Source organism: Thunnus maccoyii, chromosome 3, assembly GCF_910596095.1.
Source record: "Thunnus maccoyii chromosome 3, fThuMac1.1, whole genome shotgun sequence".
NCBI lineage: Eukaryota > Metazoa > Chordata > Actinopteri > Scombriformes > Scombridae > Thunnus > Thunnus maccoyii.
In genome coordinates this window covers 8,253,994-8,273,082 of record NC_056535.1, presented here as the reverse complement: position 1 = coordinate 8,273,082, position 19,089 = coordinate 8,253,994, and the positions used below count along the sequence as shown (strand labels likewise).

General features: G+C 39.9%; 2 protein-coding genes across 3 annotated transcripts; both read left to right on the top strand.

Moving 5' to 3' along the window:
- Nucleotides 1-664: 664 nt before the first annotated feature.
- sla2a (Src like adaptor 2a) lies at nt 665-4,933 on the top strand. Its single transcript, XM_042406732.1, has 8 exons — nt 665-932; nt 1,426-1,530; nt 1,631-1,730; nt 1,824-1,910; nt 2,295-2,398; nt 3,293-3,445; nt 3,536-3,668; nt 4,344-4,933. The coding sequence occupies exons 2-8, from the start codon at nt 1,458-1,460 to the stop codon at nt 4,465-4,467; spliced, it is 774 nt and encodes a 257-aa protein (XP_042262666.1). The 5' UTR covers nt 665-932; nt 1,426-1,457; the 3' UTR covers nt 4,468-4,933.
- An 847-nt stretch (nt 4,934-5,780) lies between these two features.
- On the top strand, nt 5,781-18,785 carry trpc4apa (transient receptor potential cation channel, subfamily C, member 4 associated protein a). Of its 2 annotated transcripts, none has more exons than XM_042406832.1 (18): nt 5,781-5,944; nt 8,538-8,666; nt 8,795-8,911; nt 9,087-9,144; nt 9,281-9,336; nt 9,509-9,637; nt 11,329-11,530; nt 11,639-11,824; nt 11,917-12,059; nt 12,146-12,277; nt 12,386-12,444; nt 12,535-12,720; nt 12,893-12,983; nt 13,086-13,226; nt 13,378-13,489; nt 13,915-14,027; nt 14,199-14,405; nt 15,863-18,785. In XM_042406832.1, the coding sequence occupies exons 1-18, from the start codon at nt 5,816-5,818 to the stop codon at nt 15,998-16,000; spliced, it is 2,328 nt and encodes a 775-aa protein (XP_042262766.1). In that variant the 5' UTR covers nt 5,781-5,815; the 3' UTR covers nt 16,001-18,785. The 2 variants fall into 2 exon arrangements, with proteins under 2 accessions (XP_042262766.1, XP_042262767.1); XM_042406833.1 differs by lacking the exon at nt 5,781-5,944 and adding an exon at nt 5,988-6,066.
- Nucleotides 18,786-19,089: the final 304 nt, after the last annotated feature.

The window sequence follows — 19,089 nt, the reverse complement described above, 5'->3', positions numbered from 1 at the left end:
TGTACTATCCCTGAATAAATGACTGACTTTAAAAGTCAATTGTTAATGTTCTTTGCTCTTTTAACACCCAAATGATTCACACGAATACTGGTTATATTGTTCATAATGACCTTATTTCCAGTCATATTGTTCCACTGTTGACTCTGCAGTGTCAGCATGATGGATGAACCTGCGTCTGATAAATCAAGACAGGAGTAGGCTGGCAGGGGGAAGCTTTGTCATGCTCCAGCTGAGGTTTAACTGTTATCTGATGTGAACTTCGATGGCAACATTTTAAGATGACTGACAAAAGCTGAATGTAATGAGAACACTTGGCAAAGCACTTGGTCAGCGTTTCCCTTGAATCAGTCATCAGAATCAGCTGCAAAAACATAGTCAGATCAGATGTAGTCTTGTAGAATTTACACAAACTATCATTGTGAAATTGTGTCACCACTCCTACCCACTGCGTCAAACCACATGATGCACATACAAGTAGATGTAAAACCTGCTTACGTAGACCTACAATACATTCCATAAACAAGTGATGCACTATTAAGCTCCACTTGAAAAAAAAAAACAACTTTGCATCAGAGCGATCAACACAAGCTGTTCTGAGTCAGGATGTCATGATCTCAGGCGTCACAGGAAGCTGCTGCCGGGTGACATACATAAAGGCCATGCAGGAAGCCACGTCTCTTAAGCCAGCAAACCCCCAATAAACAGCTGCAAAAACATAGCAGTCTTCATGGGAAGAGAGCGGAGGAGTCATTCAGATTGATCAGCAGGACTGAGTAGAAACCTGAGCTTTCACATATATTTCAAGCATTCGTGTGTGTGTTCTGAAAGCAGACGGGCATCTTTGGACAAGAAGACCTGGAATATATCTGTTGCTCTGGGAAGGATCGGACTAACCTCTGGGACGAACATTTTAAATACAAGAATTGAAAGAGGTGAGTATTTTTTCTTACTCTGATGAGAATCTTTTTGCTTTTCTTTTCTTTTTTCTAGTTCACTGATCTGACTTGTACCTCCAGAATATTAATAAACTCATTGCCTGAATCACTTGTATTATATAAAATATCTATTATTTTCACTTAGCAATGACCATGCCTTATGGATTAAATGTTTTTTTTTTATTTAAGACAATTTCTGGCCTTACTGCTGCTAGTATGAAGAAATAGTCTGTATCATATAGTAAGAATAAAATATCATTTCTCATGGGAAAATAAATCTTATTCCTCGCATACATGCAGCATGGAAATTTAACACAGGATATCAATACCTCTTGTTGTGGTTTGGCGCCTTCCTGTATCATCTAGGTTTTGTTGCAATACCTGTAAGCAGTCACAGTCTGTTAACTAGGGAGATAATTAAATTATAAACATGAGTTATTGAGCGCCTTTGAAGATTTTCTAATTATGCTCCCCATCTCTCTGCCACAAGAGCAACTTCAAATCAGCAAGAAGCCAAAGAACATGGGTACCTGCCCCATCAGATGTAGATCCAACTTGACAAGCTTAGAAAATCCACCTGAACCTGTATCACCAGGTAAGTTTATCTCCAAGATATCTACACACAAAATAAAAAAAATAGGGAAAATGTAAATAACTGAACTTAATTTTAAACATCTCCTCCTTCCTCTCTGCAGCCTCGCAGGAGAGCATGATTGTGTCCCTCTGCAACTACCCGTCCTTCGGTCACACAGAACTGACCATGTGCATTGGGGAAAGACTCGTCATCATATCAGAGTATGTGATATAGCTCTTTATGTTTCACCTTCACCCTTGTTTCATCTTGACAGAAACAATCAGTCATGACTGTTTATTCTCTCCAACCAACAGTGATGGTGACTTTATGATGGTGAGATCCACTACCACAAATCTTGAGAGCTACATTCCCACCAACTACACTGCCAAGGTTACATATAAGTAAGTAACTATCATGAAGATGTGTTAAGATGCAAGTCTTATTGCTGCGTGTGTGTGTGTGTGTGTGTGTGTGCGTGTGTGAAAGCAGAAGAGACGAAAGTGAAATGAAAGGCGGGGAGTTTCCTGGAGGGTGTAGGTGAACTTTACCTCAGTGGCGACAGATGTTTGGAACAAGACTTTCGTTGTCTCTAGTGTCATGACATAGGCATCTACCTCCTATAGTTTCAGTCCTCCTCCAGTGGGGAATGTGCTCTGATATTGTTCCAGGGGATTTTTCTAACCTCAAAACAACAGTTGTTTTTTTTTTTTTAAATCTGCATGACAATACTGTCTGTCTGTCTGTCGCACTTGTCTAAAAGTCTTCTTTGTCTTCTCTCTGTTCAGTTGGCTGTTCACCGGCATCAGCAGGTACAAAGCAGTGGAGCTGCTCATGCAGCCCAATAACATAAGTGGAGCCTTCATGATCCGAGAGTCAGAGACAAACAGAGGTTAGAGAGTTGTTCCCTTTTTCTTTATTCCTTGTGATTTGCATCATAAACATGTTCAATCCAAGCCAAACCAGTGGCGGGAAATACTCAAGGATTATAATTTGAAGTACTTATACTTTACTTGAGTAATTCCATTCTACGCTACTTTATACTCCACAACATATCAGAGGGAAATATTGTACTTTTCACTCCACTTCATTTGCTACACTACAGCTATAGTTAGTTACTTTGCAGATTAAGACTATTACAAATGTGATATATTTATTTAAAAAAATCTCTTTGGTTTGAGACACAAAAGCAGTGTCTAGTCGGGGCCTCTTGTCACATTTCAGATTGTTAGCAGTTTCACCAAAGACCCTTTAGACCTCCCACATAGTTTCATTTAAGAATAGTTTGAGTCCCAAAGAGACTAAATTAACTATTATTTTCCAGAATACAAAAATTAGAGAAAAGTCCCTAAACTAAATATATATAAAGGAGTTAAAACTAGTTCAGTTTTGACCAGCTACAACATTAAAATGCCAGAGTCTAATAATGTAACATATATATCAGACACTTTCTGCACAACCAGTACTTTTACTTTTGATGCAGGACTGGAGTACAGAGTGTTTTTACATTGTTGCACTAAATGATCTGAATGCTTCAATCACTGAGCCCAACATTGTAGCTTTAGTACACAAAATGAAACTTAAAATATGAAGCGTGGTGTTTCGACTGCAGGTTCAACTATTTAAAGAATTTTCTTGTAGTAGTTACACTGTATTATAATAAGGCTTATGATTGGAATGGCTTAATTTAAGTAATATTGATAATTACTCTGCTAAATGACCTGCAGTTCATAATTACGAGCCGTGTAGTTTAACTGCTACATCTGTGTGCTATTTCTGTCTTTAGATGGCTACACGCTGTCTGTCCTGAGGAGAACCAACCCTTCGTACCTGGACAGTGTGAAGCACTACCGCATCTCTCACCTCCAAAACGGCTGGGTCTACATATCTCCAGGACTCACCTTCCCCTCCCTGCGTCACCTGGTGGAACACTATACAGGTTTGTACTAAGGATCTAATGCTGGTTACTTGCCTAAACACACAAAAGACAAAGCAATTAAATTAATTCAAGTCTTTTTTTTTTTTACAGAGTCTGCAAATGGATTGTGCTGTCGGCTGACAGTGCCTTGCTTCATCCAGGGTTCAGACAACTCCAGACAGACAGCCAGGCCTATACCAACAACCACCCGGAGGCCTACCATCAACTGGAAGGACATAAGCAGGTGTGAACTCTTTCTTTCTTTGCTTCTACTGATGACTGCCACAAGGTGTCACTCTGTTACTTATTGTACTGTACTATGTGAACCCCTGGTGGTGTCCTGGATGTAAAACAATTGATATATTTTAGTGAAGCTTATTATTTTCAGTTTTTGTCGACACTGTTAGAAAGATGTTTATTCAACTGTATAGTGATTTTGTTGCAGAATTAGGTCAATTTAGTGAGTTTGTCTAAATATCTAAATTGATTTATGGCTCAAAGATTAAAGAAACTGACTTTTGAATGGCAGGATAAATATGTCCAGAACAGAGAACGAGTTGTTCTCACCTTTCTCTCATTATCCACTGTTGAGATGCCCTTGAGCAAAGGGCTTCATCCCCAACTTACCCAGTCAATGGTCATCAGATACAACTGTGGTTGTGCTAGTTATCTAACAGGTATAACTTTGTGGGTTAGAGCAGGGTGTTTCTGGAAAAGCACATCAGTGTTCAGTGTAGCCTGCAATAAATCAATGCAGTGCATTTTCTGTCTTGTTAATGTCCAATGAGAACCTGAAGATATAAATACAAGCATTTAATCTCTTTCCATGTTTACGCATTAGTAAAAAAAAAAGTTTCTGTAAAATACACTGTGTCATATCCTTATAACCAAATTCAAAATCCTTCTCCATCTCCTCCAGGTCTGTGATCTTCAGGAGGAAGAGAACAGAGTCGGACCACTCTCTGGTGAGCGAAGGGCTGAGGGAGGCCATCAGCTCCTATCTCCAAATGACAGAAGATAATGATCATAGCTGGGACACTTGAGGAAAGATGGTTCAGTTCAGTGTGGGGAGAAAGAAGCTGACAGAGTGCAGCGAGATGCTGCCCTGTCTCACCTGCTGTCTGGACAATCCAGTGGAAGAGGTCGTCTGCATGCCCCAATGTGGTCTTCGAGGAACGCCCTGGGATAGCAGGAGGGCTGAGGCACTACAATGTGTAAAGTTGTGACATACTGTAGGATATGTCAGTATGTGGACTGCTTTTTTGTGTCCAAACAGGCACACAGTGGAGATGTGAGCAGAAAATGGAGAGCCAGTGAACCATTTTCTGTTTGGTCTTGTTTGGTATCAAACATTTAATTATTGTGAATGTGTCTTAAATTATAACCTAATTATATGTACATGCTGTTTGAATGTAATAGTCTAAGTGAACTATATTGCAGTGTGCAGTTATGTAATTGGAATCCAATAAAATATGTTTGTTGTGTAATAAATGAGCAACACACAAATAAGCATGTTAACACAAACAGTGTCTGGCCTGTGCTTTCTTATATATATGTGTGTGTGTGTGTGTGTGTGTGTGTGTGTGTGTGTGTGTTATTGTCAGAAACATAAAATGTGTACATCATTGGGGGCCCTTGGTTCTTACAAAAAGGATGCTTCTCTTCTTCTTTGTGTTTATTGGCGGATCGCAGACCAACTTTAAAGGTGCATACCGCCATCTACTGTATCGGAGTGTGTAGATTCATGGCATTAGATCACCTGAATACTGATTGGTCTATAGAAAATCTAAATAAATAAACAAATCACACCCCTATTTCCTAATCCTACGTGTATTATATGACCTATCAACCCCATTCTGATTTCCCTGAAGTCCTGTCCTGTGTTCAGTAATGATTTTAAACTCCATTCCTACTCTGTCTCATTTTCTTAATATCTCCCTCTCTGGATTATATTTATTACAGTGTATGATAATGTGTACATCTTCCAGAGAATCACCTCTGACACAGACTGGACTGACTTTTCTCCATTATATGTAACGTGGAATGAAAACCTGCATGAACCTTAATCGTGTAATGATCACCTCCTCTCTGCAATTATGATATCCTCATTTAAACTGTTCAACATGACCTGGCTTCTGTATATTATATTAATTTATATATTATACAATATATTAATAATGTCTCCCTTTATTGACTGTATCCCATTCCTTCTGCCTGGTGTTATTTATGGCTCTTCTAATGAATGATTTTTGCCTCTCCCCTATCATAAGCTACTTTTATCACTTTGTTGTCATTATCTGCTTCTCTGCCAGCAGATGCCGCTTAATTACCTCCAATAATTCATCAAAGCCTTCCACTTCCTGCCCGAGCACTTCAGTTCAGGAAGAAGAAATGATGGCGACGCTTCTGGGGTCCGAGTCCCCTTGTACTGGAGGAAAACGGAGAAATTGCAGTAGCAATATCATCACAAAGTTCACGGCCAGTAAAATTACTGGCCAGGGTTTCAGTCGAGGGACACAGGTAAGAGAAACGACGCATGTTTCGACAGTAAAGACGTCTGAAAGTTGGTCGCCTGAGACCGGGGACTTGCGCTCGGGATGTTGCCTGAAAACGAAGACGTTGTCCCGGAGACCTGACTGAAGGTGTAGTCGCTCCCTACAGCTTTGGCTTTACGGCTAGCTACGACATTGTGGGACATTTTATTGAATGTAAACGTTAAACTTTGACACCATTGAGTTCTGGTTAATAATATTTGCTCGCTGACAAGCCAAATGATGGTAGCACGACAACAAATGTATGTAGCAAGCTCCGCTTCAAGTGGGTCTTTTGTTGTTAGCTCCATGTTAGCTTAGCATTACAGGCCAGGGGAACTACGGTACACAAAATGCCTCGAATCGCTAGTTTGACGGGCCGTCACTGTGTTAATCAGGTATTGTGGTGTCGGTGCTACAAGACAGTCCGTAGGTCAGTTTTGGAAAGTGCTTAAATCACGTAATTAATGACAGTAACGTTTGCTAATGTCAGCCAGCTAGCTAAGCCAGCTGAACAGCTCAGGCGATTACGTAACGACACACTAACCACAATAACTATCGTTTCCATAAATGGACACAACAGCTGTTTGGACAAGCGAACAAGTTTATTTTTATTTCTACACTAGTAAACGTTTGCACGATATTTGTAACTTTGGAGAACATTGTTTGTACGGTTAGTTTTGATACAACGCTAACGTTAGTCTACGTCAACTGTTTTGACTCTGATCAATCTCCATGACCGTCGCACCTGTCCTGACATTTAGACTCATACAGCCACCGAGCAAATATCTCACCTACTTACTCAGTGTTAGCTTAAGGCCTTAAATTATAAAGCTAATAAAACCATTTATACAGTGCATCTTCAATATTGCGTCACTTCATTAAGTGATTTTTTCATGAAGTAGACTTGGTATCTGTCAAGGAACCTATAATATCGTCTATAGGCTCCTTGGTATCTGCAGTTCTGTCTGATTCTACTATACCTGATAACACTGAAAATGTCGCATCTGACAAGTTTAACTTAACTGCCACAATGTGAAAACTGTTGAAAACACACTGGTGTTAAGTCAGTGCTGCTGACACATCACATCACATTAATGAAAGCTGCAGTAGAGAACATCAAAAACATCCCTCAAACAGGCCGCTTCTTCTGTCCCGTTTGGAAAACAGCTTGTTTCCTTGAGAGAAATAAGTGTATGTTTATTAATATCTGGATTTATTGATGAAATTATGGCTGGGGATTTTTTTCCCTTAATTATGATTTTTATTATTTCTTTAACAGTCATCCCTAAAAGGCACTCCAATGGGTTTTATAGATAGATAGTCACAAAAACAGCAGACAAATAGATAAAAACTGAAAGGACACCAACAGCAGGTACAAACAAAATATCTCTAAAAGCTACATTAAAGTTAAAAATTAAAAATACAGCAAAAGCAACAATAATAATGATAGATATATACCCATACCCTGTAAACATATATACATACACACATGTAGATGTATAAAAGTAGCTAAGTGAATACTTTATCTGAAAGGAAACTATTTTCTCCCATCCCATCACCCTGTCTCTGTCCCGCCATTCGAACATGGTGCACTGTATGTTTTAAATTATGTACACATAGTGCTGGGCAGTATACTGACTCATCTGGTATACCAGTTTTAATTTCCCATACAATATGAATTTTTCATATACTGCCATACCAGTTCATAGCTGAAATAATTGCTGCAACTTTTCAATAGGTGGCGAAATATATAATCACAGTGAAGAGTGCTACAGTCAGGGGGAGCTGTGTAGAGTATATTGAGAGGGGACCCCTATTAACTGCATAACCTTCTTACTAACAGTTATAACTTTATACAACAATTAATAATTCACAACTAACTCTCTTTAACACAACAATGTGTGACACATAAACAATTTGTAACACTAATAATTGTACATTTATAAAATTACACTGCCAAATGGCATACTGGGTACAGCTCGCTAGCTACCCAGGTAGCTCCGTTGTTGAGATTCTGGAGATTCAGATTGAGATTTGGGTGAACGAGGCCTCGCGTAGCATGACAGTTATTGAGACAATCTCTGTCAGCCTCCTACTGCTTTAGAAATAAACATGATTTTTACATGACTCGCTTCAAAAGTTGTGAGTCTGAACAAAAGTAAACAGTGGAACTAGCTGCCTGTAGCAGCATTTTGGCTAACTGCATAGGGAATTACATACATTACCACTGGAATAAAAAAAGAACAAAAACAAAAAACTTTGCTTTTAGTTCCCTTTGTTGACCTGAGATGTGGCTCAACTCCAATATGACTCACAACCCCAACTACCCTCTGGGGCCTTTTATGTTTAAAGTTAAACCCATTTTTCTGGGAAGGAAGGTTATCTGTTCATGTTTCCGCCACATGAAATGTGCCATTTAGGCCTAAATCTGGTATGAATTGTCCTGCAGATTTCAGCCTGACTACAGCGCATACAGGCAAAAACTAGACCTTTAAAACCAGTCTGAACTCCTGATGCAAAATATAAATTTTTCAGTGTGTATTGTACTAATTCGGCTTACCTCTGATTGTGTGTTGCAGCTCCCAGGAGGCCTGCTCCAGGAGAGAGATAAACGAGCCAAGTGGAATGGCATCCCTACTCTGCTGCAGAAGCTCTACGAGAGCAGCCATCCCAACAGTGACCTCTCTCATGCCCACAGCCTTCTTAAGGTAACCACACAGCACCAGTCCATCCAACAATGAGCCTGTGGCATCACTGTTTTCAGTCACGTGTCGCTGAATGGTTCACTTGTGGAGCCTGGGTGATGTAAAGTACATGCGGGCTCTCTTTTTGTCAGGTGTTATCATCCCAGCTCTCCATGGAGGCCATGTCTTTTGTCACAGAGGACAGGAAGACCGCTCAGGAATCCACCTTCCCCAACACGTACACCTTTGACCTCTTTGGTGGAGTTGATGTAAGTTTGACATTCTTAGTACTCCATGATCTGTTATAATTGGACTCAGACAATGAAGCTTGTTACCTCTGGAGAGTCAGTTCTCGTATGCAGTACAGCTCATACTGAGACAGTGTTGAAATAAAAACAGTATTGGCTCACAGCACTGAATACTCATTTTCCTGTTTCCCTGAAGCTGCTTGTGGAGATCTTGATGAGACCCACACTAACTATGCAGAAGAAAAAACCCAAAAGTAAGAAGGATTGACATCACATCTGTGCACATTTCTTTCCTTTTATTGGGGATTTAAAACATGTTTACATGATAATTGACTTGAATTTCATGAAACGTTCTCATAATTAAACTAATGTCTGTTTCTGTTACAACAGTGAATGATGACTTGGTCAAGGACAGCCTTAGTGTTCTCTACAACTGTTGTATATGTGTAAGTATCCTATTACATATTTTACGTACCACAGAAATGTCAGAGGTGCATCATACCTTGCTTCAGTTTAGTACATAACTAAATGTATTTTCCTTGCAGGTTTGTGCTGTTAGATTGTCTCAAAACAGATGTGATTTAATTTACTTGCAAATGTCTTCCTTTTAATTGACAGACGGAGGGGGTCACAAAGAGCCTGGCAGCGAGGGATGACTTTGTTTTGTTTCTCTTCACCCTGATGACAAACAAGAAGACCTTCCTACAGACTGCTACTCTAATTGAAGATATTCTTGGAGTCAAAAAGGTCAGAGTTAAACATGGATTAAATCCTCAGCAGAAGCATGTAAACTCTGTTTATGGCCATGTTTACTCCAGAGTTAAAAGGCCAATGAAATGACTTTGAAGTGACTAGAGTGTGACACATTTGGCAAGCCGGTGTTTGCCTTAAAAAGTGAAAAGTGTAAAAAAAAAAAATAGCCAAACTGATTACTAATCTGATTTTTTTTTTTTGTTTTTGTTTTGTAAAAATACAAAACCTTTTAACTTCTGCTTTGCACATTAATTTATGTTATTATCTGCCGGCTCTGGTGTCCATGTACAGACATCTCTAATGCCAGAATATTTGTGCCTGGCAGAGCTGCTAACACCTTAATGTTACACTCATGCCTTCGTTTTAGAATCATGCTGTGCTAAGATTCAATTTCTCTCATTATTCTTTAACTTTTTAAAATGCGTCACTGTCTTTGCTTTGCTCTGTATCATGAAAAAATTGTAATCTTAACAGATTGATCGGCAAACAATGTCCTTTTGCTTTCTTCTTATGTTCTCTTGAACACCGACACGGTTATTTTTGTGATTTTTGAGGTGTTTTAAATTTTTTAAATGTTTAAATTATGCTACTCCTTTAAGGTTTTGTGATGTTTATCTGTGGAAGGTTTGCTGACAATCCAGTTGTTGCTTGTGCACCTTCTCAAAGGTGAAAGTTGCTCAGTTCAACTTCATTCTCTGCACATGAGAGCTACATGGAGATTGCACAAATTTAGCTGCTTTGTGTTTTGTCGTATTTCTGGTTCGGGTCATCTTAATTGGACCAGTTTGACAAAATGACATCCTCTTCTTTTTAGTAATTATGACAGATAATATTTTGTTATTTAGAAAAGATATTTCCAGGTGAAGACCACCTCCCCACTTTTTATCACAACATGATGGCATTGTGTGTATAATTACAGTCTGATTACTGCTATGCACAGCATGTGTGTATCATTTGCAGTGGTGCTATGACAGATGACATTTTAAATTAATTTTAAATGGCTACATATATGATATAACCACTGCAGCACCATGACAAGTATAACAATAAGTACTATTCTTCTTTAAGGCAAGTTGCATTCTTCATAAGGTATGCATTACGCAAAGCAAAGGGCAGCGAACATTCTTCAAAGACTTGCATTGAAAAAATGTGAAATTAAAAATTTGTCATGTGATGTGAAGATCTCCTTCACATAATTATGCTTTACAGGAAGGGACACTAAATGAGGATAAAACCTTGCTGAAAGTGAAACTAGCAAAGACATTTCCTATCCATCCTGTAAATGTTTTTGTACATTGGAAAGTCTAAAATATCCTGGATCTTACATTCTGCTTTCTTTTTGAAAAACTCTTACTGCAGCTGTGGAGAATTTAGTGCACAAAAACGAACATTTCCTTCTCTGTGACCATTTTTAAGGGCTCTAGCATTACAGTGACTGTTCTTCTCCCGTGTGGATTAATGCTTAATAACCACACTGGCCCCAGAGATGCTGATGAACATGTGTTAGCTGCTTTATCAACGCAGAAAACTTGTGTATCTCACATGCTTGCATTGGCGTAGGCATACCTTGTATGAAGTATGTGCTGGGCCCAAGGACGTAATCTTGAGATTATTTAAAAATGAATCTAAACATCACCTTCTATTTACTTTCAGTTTGGTAACAATCCATGTGTTGTTTTTTTAAGGAGATGATCCACTTAGAGGGCATCCCCAACCTGTCAGGTCTGGTTCAGAGCTTCGACCAACAACAGCTGGCCAACTTCTGCCGCATCCTGTCTGTCACCATCTCAGAACCTGATGTAGGAAATGATGACAAGCACACTCTGTTGGCAAAAAATGCCCAGCAGAAACGTAATGCCAGCCCATCGCGGGCGGAGGTCAACCAGGGTACGCTGCCTTCACAGTACAGAGCTCAAGTGTACTACATAATGTTTGCTGTTCCATTGCAAAAGAACGGATCAGTAAAGTGAACTGTCACACTGCATTTTCCAACAGTAACCCTGCTGAACATCCCGGGCTTTATTGAGCGGCTGTGTAAACTGGCCACCAGAAAGGTGTCTGAGGCCACAGGAGCTAACTTCCTGCAGGAGCTGGAGGACTGGTACACATGGTTGGACAACGCTCTGGTGCTGGACGCCCTCATGCAGATGGCGACTGAGGAGGCTGAACAAAGCAGTACAGGTGAGACAACAGTTTCCTGTGCTGCTAGTTCCTCATGCTGCTTAAATCCTAAGAACTTTTTACTTAAAACTATTTTTATTCTGCACCTTCAGAATCATCAGATGAGAGTTCCCTGGCCACCAGCCCTCTGAGACATCGACTGCCCCAGTCTATGAAGATCGTCCATGAGATCATGTATAAAGTGGAAGTGCTCTATGTGCTGTGTGTCCTTCTCATGGGGCGACAGAGGAACCAGGTACTTCACAGCACAGATGTCTTCATTGCTTGGGATTTATTCTTGCAGGGCTGTTTTACCGACGCCTGTATTGTGTCTCCGCACAGGTTCACAAGATGCTGGCTGAGTTCCGTCTCATCCCGGGACTCAATAACCTGTTTGACAAGCTGATCTGGAGGAAATACACTGCTTCAAATCATGTGGTGCACGGCCAGAACGAGAACTGCGACTGTAGTCCAGTATGAACTTTTGACACAACACTCTTGGAAACTGACTTTGGGCAGTTAAATGAAACTTTTTCAAATTAAACATAACTGTTAACTCTCTGTTTTTCTCTTATTATGCAGGAAATATCTTTCAAAATCCAGTTCTTGCGGTTACTCCAGAGTTTCAGTGATCACCATGAGTAAGCAACTCTTAATTCACTTACCATGGATCTGACTTGTCCTTTTTATGTTATGTTTGTTTTTTTTAAAACGTGTTTCCTGTCTTTCAGGAACAAGTACCTCCTGTTGAATAGCCAGGAGCTGAATGAACTGAGTGCCATATCCATGAAGGCTAACATCCCCGAGGTAGAAGCTCTGGTCAACACAGACAGAAGCTTAGTGTGTGACGGGAAGAAGGGCCTCCTCACGCGCCTCCTCACTGTCATGAAGAGGGAGCCTCCAGACTCGTCCTTTAGGTCAGTTTCATGTAGGCCAAGATGGTGATCTTTTAGGTGTCAGGCTTCCTGAAGGAAGTCAAACATCCACATATTAGAGCAGCAGGCTCTCAACTGTTTTTGAAAAGATTTCGCAAGATTCGTCTAGTTCTGCTTTTCATGGCTTTGCTGACTCTTTCTGACGTATATGTAGATTCTGGCAGGCGAGGGCAGTGGAAAGTTTTCTCAGAGGAGCCACCTCCTATGCAGACCAAATGTTCCTTCTGAAGAGGGGACTACTAGAGGTAAAATCAATAGTAAAACCCACAACAGATAGTTTTTATATCCTCCATGACGACAGTCCACTTTGAATGAATGGCTCAATTTCTCCTTTCTTCCCTCGACAGCACATCCTGTTCTGCATCATAGATAGTGGCTGTACATCCAGAGATGTCCTGCAGAGCTACTTTGATCTGCTTGGAGAGCTCATGAAGTTCAACATTGATGCCTTCAAAAGATTCAACAAATACGTCAACACTCCAGAGAAGGTATACAGTACTTGTGCACCCTGTATACCCTTTTTAAATTAAAAAAATGTTGTATATCTGGGCCTAACAAAATAACATTTTACAGCTATCTGTCAACTTATGTAGTGTGTGAACAAGTGTGTGTAATGTACAGCATGATTTCTCATCACAGTTTCAGACCTTCCTGACGCAGATCAACAGCTCTCTGGTGGACTCTAACATGCTGGTGCGCTGCATTGTTCTGTCATTGGACCGCTTTGAGAGCCAAACTGAAGATGTCAAAGGTGAACAGGAATGGAATTTTTTTTACACATTTTAAGCAGTTCATTAGAGAACATTTGAAGTAGATTTTAATTAAATATCAACACATCATTTGTAATTGATTGTGGATGTAGATGTTGGGTTTTTGTCCCATGTTTATTCTTGTTTTGTAAAGTCCTGAAGAACTTTGTGATTAAAAGGAAAGTTAAGCAATACATTTTGTCAAAAGTTGCTCATATTGCTCATAGCATTCATGAAACAGTGACTCACATTATTGATGAACTGCATCTGAGTGTTTTCAGATTGTTTTGTATTTGCTGTCCACACAGAGAAACCCCCGAGAATAGAAAAAAAGTTTAAATCTGTTCAAATGAATTGAAGTGCTGTTCCATGATGCTATGATATGATATGAGGTCTTTCAGCATTGATTTTGGTATTTTCTCAACAGTGGTGGAGGTGCTGTCTGAGTGCTGTCTGCTGTCCTACATGGCCAGAGTTGAGAACAGGCTCTCCTTCCTTTTCCGACTGATCAACATCATCAACGTACAGACGCTCACACAGGTCTGACTAACGAATTTAATAAATTAGGGTCTGTCTTGATGTGAACTTAAAGTAGTATCAGCTATAATTTACATTTAAATGATTTTTTTTATTTGTTAGAATCATGATAAAAAATGTTGAATTACTCATCAATCTTATTCCTTTCTGCATCTATCCATCCCCTTCCTTCAGGAGAATGTGAGCTGTTTAAACACCAGTTTGGTCATCTTGATGCTGGCCAGAAGAAAGGCTAAACTGCCCTTCTATCTCAACGCCTTGCGTGAGAAGGAGTATGCTGAGAAGTACCCGGGCTGCCTGCTCAACAACTTCCACAACCTACTGCGCTTCTGGCAGCGTCACTACCTCAACAAGGACAAAGACAGCACCTGTCTGGAGAACGTGAGTTGCTCTCACTCTTCCCTGTACGCACCTGAAACATCAGTGAATGTTTTCATTTACCCAAAGTCTACACCAGCTGCATCACACAAGTTGCAAGTCAGCAGCACGACGTGAGGGTTCCCTCTCAGTGCCTGACTGTTTACCTTCAGTCGCTTTCCTGTCACACTTTCAAAGCATCCTGACAAGGAAATCACATTTATGCATGCTGGGAAATACAAAGGCTTTAAGTGTTTTGACTGCTGCGTCACAGTGACGTGTTGAACACAAGCTTGTACAACTGGTTTAGACAGCAGCATTAGTTCAAATAAAATTTGAAAAATCCAAGAGACACATTATTTTAAAAATGCAGCAAGAGTCACAAGTATCTTCTAAAAGCTCCATTCTTACAGCGACAGCAAGCAGAAGCAAGTGTGTAAAGACGGTGGTGATGGAGGGAAAAAAAGGCAATATATATAGTAATAGTTCAATTGTAGTAATACAATTCAGCAATACAAGTAATGACACTGTTAATTTATGAATAATTAATGTGACACAGTATATTATTACACAATTATTATATATTTGTCTTACTTTAATAAAACTGATGGATGATATTAGTGTAAGCTAGTGACTGGCTGTCAGGTAAGGTAATGCACATCCCCCACTGGTGACCGTTTCATACTTTGCACTTCTTAACCTTTCATTAAAGATACATTAATCAGTATTTTTTTTTTTTTTTTAAAGAGCTAATTGACTAACGTGAAACGGCTCACTGGTAGTGAAAACAAGTGATGACCAACTCTGTAGCTCTACACAGCATTTTGGCATTTTTCGCTCATTAGTTCGGTTTTATAGTTTTTAACTTTATTTTTATTGTTTTGTTGTTGTTACTTTTTGTTCTTCATGCTCATCAGTGTTGCTTGTATCTGCAGCAGGCAGCTGTTATTGGAAAAAGTTCTGCTAAATCCACTGTGCGCTACCTACCCAGCATCAAAGGCTAGACGGACAAAGCTGGTGACTAGCTGGTGAACATAGTGGAGAATTTACCACTAAAGAGCCAGAAGTTTTTCTTAGAATTTGGTGAATACCCAAACAGAGCTTAAAGGAGAGTGAATATTAGACTTAGTCACCAAGTAGAAAGAAATGTGACTTCAAATTCATGTTAATGTATCTGTGTGTCTGCTGGATGTGTAAATAGGCAACTGTTTGCTAACCTGTTAGCTGTAACAACTTTTTGCTTGTTCCACTGCCCCCAAGTGACCAAAAATATCAATGTTTTATAATGTTTTGACAAGTATATACACAACCCCAAACATTTTGTTGTTTGTAGCAATAGTTACATGTGAGAGTTAGTACTGATCCAACACACAAGCTCGTAGCTCATCAGATACTGTGGTAAGTGAGCTAACAAAGACAACTTGTCAATAAAAAGCAGTAAATGAGGTTTAGAAGTCTAATTGTGGTTTCCCTCCTCTCAGAGCTCCTGTATCCCCTTCAGCTACTGGAAGGAGACGGTGTCAGTGCTGCTGGGCTCAGACAGGACTTCTCTGTGTGCCATAGCGAGCTACATTGATGAGCCCTTCATGGATCTGGACAGAGACCTGCTGGAAGATTGACCCTCAGGGTGTGCACTCAGTGCGCTGGGGATGGGGCAGGGCAGAGGGTCACAGGGAGCATGGACACCTGAAGCTGGTGAGGACTCCACTGAGCCGAGCCATCCAGGCGTTTAAATGACTGCGTTTCTGGATGTAAAGACTCGCCTGTCTGCTGTCTGCACCTTCGCATGGAGGCCATCACCACAGATGGGGAGGGGGCGTAATTTGCCCGGCTGTTGTCGTCTCACTAAGTAACCGTCCTCTCCTTCAGAGGAAGAGGGGGAGGAAACCTGTATGCTCACCCCAGATTGCCCACACGTTCTAAAAAACAGACAATTAAAGGACCTCGGGAAATGACACCTGCATTGGTTGTTTGCTTTAGGTGAAATTCAAATAGAGCCTTTTATATAACCTATACAAAATTCTATGAAAAAAATATGTATGATTCAACAAATTATATGTTAGGAAAAGGATTCTTTTCACGTGGACTTGGTTTGGAAATGGCCACAGATTGAGCTATCACCCAGATGTGCAGGTCAGTGGTGCGTCACAGGGCTGCCAGGAGTCACTGCCCTCACTGTCCCACTACCTACACGCTCGCTGTCGACTCTCTGCCACTCCACTGCCTGACCTGTGGTGAGAAACCGCTGATGTTGGAGTATTTGCAGGGGTCTTCTTAGTGAACAGCATTTTCATTTAGTCTATCTGTGGGTCTACTTTATTAGGTGGCTGTTGTTGATCGGTGCTTTCTGGCTCTACTCAGCACATTTAGGTAGCTTGTGGGCCGGTTGACATGTTTCACAAATCTTTTCGGGGCTCCTCGCACCTACAACCATCCACTCTGTCGTGGCTTCAGAAGCTTCACCCAGGGACCCGTTTCTTTTTTCCGGTTATTTTTGTCGATTCATTTTTGTCTTGTTGAAAACAATGGCTTTTAGCTCTGGATAAAACTGTAGAATAAAACATTGCACAGATTAAATTGTTTTTATTGTTTATTCTATTTTAACACATTTGTTTAAAAAAAAAACAAAAAAAACATCTTCATTTTGTAACAGAATTTGTATCCATGTTGTGAGAGATGCTTTGGGAAGAGAATAAACTATGCAGGTGCTAATGTTAAGATACCACTTTCATTGTTCCACTCCACACAAAGTTTGTTTTATGTCAATTAGCCTTCAGCCCAAAATCATCACTGGATTGAAAGTCTACAACTTTCTCTTGTCTGTGCTATTTCTCAAAATCAGTTTCTGACTACAAACTGAGAATGACAATCTTTCTGTGTGATGGCTCTTTTTGCATGGTACCACTTGATCTGTAGCTGCACGGCTGTGTCGACATGGTGTCCGCAGCCCGAATATGTGCAGCTGTTTTGTGTAAATGGAGGATGGCGAGCTGAACAGATATCTGGTGTCTCAAATTAAACAGACCCAACCCGAGATAAGTACAAATGAATGAGCTACCTCATATTTTATCCTGACATCGTACAGATCAAACCACTTGGAATGGCAAGTGTAGTGTACAGTTTTACTCCCAGCATGTCATGAATCATAACACATGTTCATGTGAATGTATAAGGGCATTTCTACAGTTGGCCCCTGATGCCATGAGTTACTAATGCTATGCCGCCTTTGGGATGCAAACACACACCTCCTTTACACTTTGAAAGCCTTTTATTTGCTTTAAAGCTGATTAACCAGAAATGTTTCCTTTTTTTTTTTTCTAGCTTTTGCAATCATTCAGCATGTCTTAAATCTCTTGATGGTTGTGCACATACTTTAAATTAGTTCATCTTTTGTGCTTTGCAGTGGAGTTAATGCAAGTGCACTTTACAAGTGCTTCTCTCTTACAGACTCTCAGTTTCTTTGCTGGATGCCCGAGATGATTGCTGTTATTCTTGATAACATGATGTGATTTGAACACAGGGTACTTCTGCCGTGGTGTTACGTTCTGAGTACTGATCGTGTGTTATCATTGATCTGAATCACTCCATTCATCCACCGTGGAGGTCAGTGAAGCTGTTGCTATAAAAACATGAATGTTGTGAGCCCTCTTCGGAGCAGTTATATAAACAATCTCTGAACCCTGACTTCAGTAGCTTTTTGATCAGAATTTCTGAGAGTGATCTTTATGTAGTGATCTAGTAAGCCTTAGATTTCATTCACTCATTACTTTATCTAGAAAAATGATGAAACCTTACCCTCTTGGCTAAGAACATGCTGCATAATGTTTAATATAACACTCGTATTTGTTTTTCATTTTCGACCCCTGATATTTTGACTTTATCAGCTGTAGATTTATGTAATGTTTGGCATGATGAGGATGATATTAGACACATTTTGCAATCACTCTTAAACACACAGTCACGTGCACGTAGATGACGCCTTTAAAGACTCATTCAAAACCACTCAGACTTCTAAATGATTGTATCTTACTTCAGCAGGATTAACAGCAACAATTATCTTTTAGACATGCTGACGGTGGATAATATTTATGGTATAAAGTTAACATTCATTTTTAAAAACAACCCATATTTTTTTTATTTTTTTTTATTTGTGTTTGCGTTGAATAGTGTGAAAATCTCTTATGGTCGTGTTAAAAAATTCACACGTCTTGATCTCTTTCTAACGCTGTATGACCATCAAACAGAGAGAAGAATCATGTCTGCGTTTCATATTCTACTATAACCACTTCTGTAACCAACTTTCACCTTCATGTTCCTCCTCTAATGCTGGTATTGAACTTAATTTTCCTTATTTAACAGCTGTTTGTCAAATTAATAATATAATAAATTCTTCTTTGGACCTTCTTTGTGGGATTTCGTATCTTTATCACACATTCACACTGCAAAATAAAGATAAAAACAATCATATTTAAAGGTTCAAAAGTCTTTATTTGGGCGCGTCCACACAGTCGAGCACAGCTGTTGCAGCTGGCTGGCTGTGATATGTTTGGCCACAACGCTCAGCCTCACATCATTCAGCAAGCTGAAATACACAAGACAGGGGTGTTTATTAGCAACCACATACACAGTGTCATAGAGTTACTCATGACCACACTGGAGATCACATGAGACGGCTATGTGAGGTCATCTTCAACAGAGGATTAAATCC